The sequence below is a fragment of the Austrofundulus limnaeus genome, unplaced genomic scaffold (assembly GCF_001266775.1).
Source record: "Austrofundulus limnaeus strain Quisiro unplaced genomic scaffold, Austrofundulus_limnaeus-1.0 Scaffold2017, whole genome shotgun sequence".
Taxonomy (NCBI): Eukaryota; Metazoa; Chordata; class Actinopteri; order Cyprinodontiformes; family Rivulidae; genus Austrofundulus; species Austrofundulus limnaeus.
In genome coordinates, this window is record NW_013954419.1 from 63,466 (window position 1) to 65,702 (window position 2,237).

General features: G+C 48.1%; 1 protein-coding gene across 1 annotated transcript in view; it reads right to left on the reverse strand.

The window, feature by feature from the left end:
* Positions 1–497: 497 nt before the first annotated feature.
* Positions 498–2,237, reverse strand: part of LOC106536884 (ATP-dependent RNA helicase DDX19A) — a gene marked incomplete at both ends in the record, with an annotated part of 3,114 nt that continues 1,374 nt past the window's right edge. Inside the window, 3 exon segments of the mRNA XM_014034229.1 lie at positions 498–660; positions 828–1,065; positions 1,137–1,314. Coding sequence (XP_013889683.1) covers positions 498–660; positions 828–1,065; positions 1,137–1,314 — 579 coding nt within the window.

Genomic DNA, 2,237 nt, shown 5'->3' on the forward strand with positions numbered 1-2,237 from the left:
GGCTTTAACAATAAGCTAAACAATAGAGGTACATGAGAAAACGTGTTCATAACCAATGAAAAAAAAATTTTAATTAAACAGTGTCCGTGCCAGTCTCGTACCCTGATCTCCTGCTCTGGCTCAACACTCTACCCATTGACCTATTAGAGGCTTGTTGTGAAATGAGCTGCGCATTACATAAGACGGTGACGGCTTTTTATATTATTGAGGTGGAGTCTCACCCGGGGGTTGCTAGATAAGGGGCTGAACGCAGGTTCTGGTGGGTTGTCGTACGGCTTGTGACATCACAAAATGACGGAAGTGTAAAACTTGTCGTTAATATACATTAAAAATACATTTACTTACAGTAAATATACCCAAAGTTGAGTAAAAAAACCTTTTAAAAAGTGAATTTTGCATAATAGGTCCCTTTAAAAGAAATGGAAAAAGGAAAAAGAAGTTTTGCCCCTGGTACCGGGGGCGTGGGGCTCAAGAGGGTAAGCATACAGGAGTCTCACCTCTGGAACACACGTTAGTGGTGACCAGCACCTTCTCCTTGCCGCTCCTGAAGCGTTCGATCACAGCAGCTCTCTGCTCCACTGTCATCTCTCCACTGAGCAGCGCCACCTGGTGGCCCTCCTCTGTCAAGCTCGCAGCCAGCCAGTTCGCCATCCACCGAGTCTGACGGGAAACAAACTCAGCATATCATCTTCTGACAGAAAATATCTGTTTTTTTAAAACCATCTGCAAACTGGAGAAATGTTAAAGCATGAGGTTACGGCTTGAGTTGAGAAATGACATGAAGCTGATGTGATGAGTGAGGTGACAGAACAGCACAGCTGACTCACATGGCAGAAGATCATGGCCTGAGCAACAGTCAGGCTGCCGTACAGATCGCAGAGAGCTGCGAACTTCTCCTCCTTATCTCGACACAGAACATAGAACTGTTTGATGTTGTCCAGCGTCTCCTCCTCCCGTCTCAGCTTGATGATGTTGGGGTCGGGAACCACTCGCTCTGCAAACTTCCACACCGAGTCCTCAAAGGTTGCAGAGAAAAGCAGCATCTGACACTCCTTGCTGAGCTGCCTGCAGTCAAACACACAAAGATCAGACGTGGAGTTTTTACATCATCGCACCTGGTTCTGACAGGAACCCACCTGTGGATCCGAATGCTCTGGTCCCGGTGGCCCTGCGTGGCGATCATCACATCTGCTTCATCCAGCACAAACAGAGAAATCCTCTTGGGGTCGATGAGTTTGTACTTGGTGCACCAGTCAAGGACGGTGCCCGGCGTGCCGATGACGATGTGTTCCTGCAGCTTTACACCTCGCTCCACTGAACACAGACATGTAGCAACACAAATTACTGCCTCTGTAAACACACAACTCCTCTGCTCCCCCGTAAACGCGCAACTCCTCTGCTCCCCCGTAAACGCGCAACTCCTCTGCTCCCCCGTAAACGCGCAACTCCTCCGCTGCCCCGTAAACGCGCAACTCCTCCGCTGCCCCGTAAACGCGCAACTCCCCTGTAAACGCGCAACTCCCCTGTAAACGCACAACTCCCCTGTAAACGCACAACTCCCCTGTAAACGCACAACTCCCCTGTAAACGCACAACTCCCCTGTAAACGCACAACTCCCCTGTAAACGCACAACTCCCCTGTAAACACACAACTCCCCTGTAAACGCACAACTCCCCAGTAAACACACAACTCCCCTGTAAACACACAACTCCCCAGTAAACACACAACTCCCCTGTAAACACACAACTCCTCTGCTCCTCTGTAAACACACAACTCCTCTGTAAACACACAACTCTTCTGTAAACACACAACTCCTCTGTAAACAAACAACTCCGCTGTAAACACACAACTCTGCTGTAAACACACAACTCCGCTGTAAACACACAACTCCGCTGTAAACACACAAGTCGTCTGCTCTTCTGTAAACACACAAGTCGTCTGCTCTTCTGTAAACACACAACTCCGCTGTAAACACACAAGTCGTCTGCTACTCTGTAAAAACACAAGTCGTCTGCTCCTCTATAAACACACAATTCCTCTGCTCCTCTGTAAACACACAACTCCTCTGCTCCTCTGTAAACACACAACTCCTCTGTAAACACACAACTCTGTAAACACACAACTCCTCTGTAAACACACAACTCCTCTGTAAACACACAACTCCTCTGTAAACACACAACTCCTCTGTAAACACACAACTCCTCTGTAAACACACAACTCCTCTGTAAACACACAAC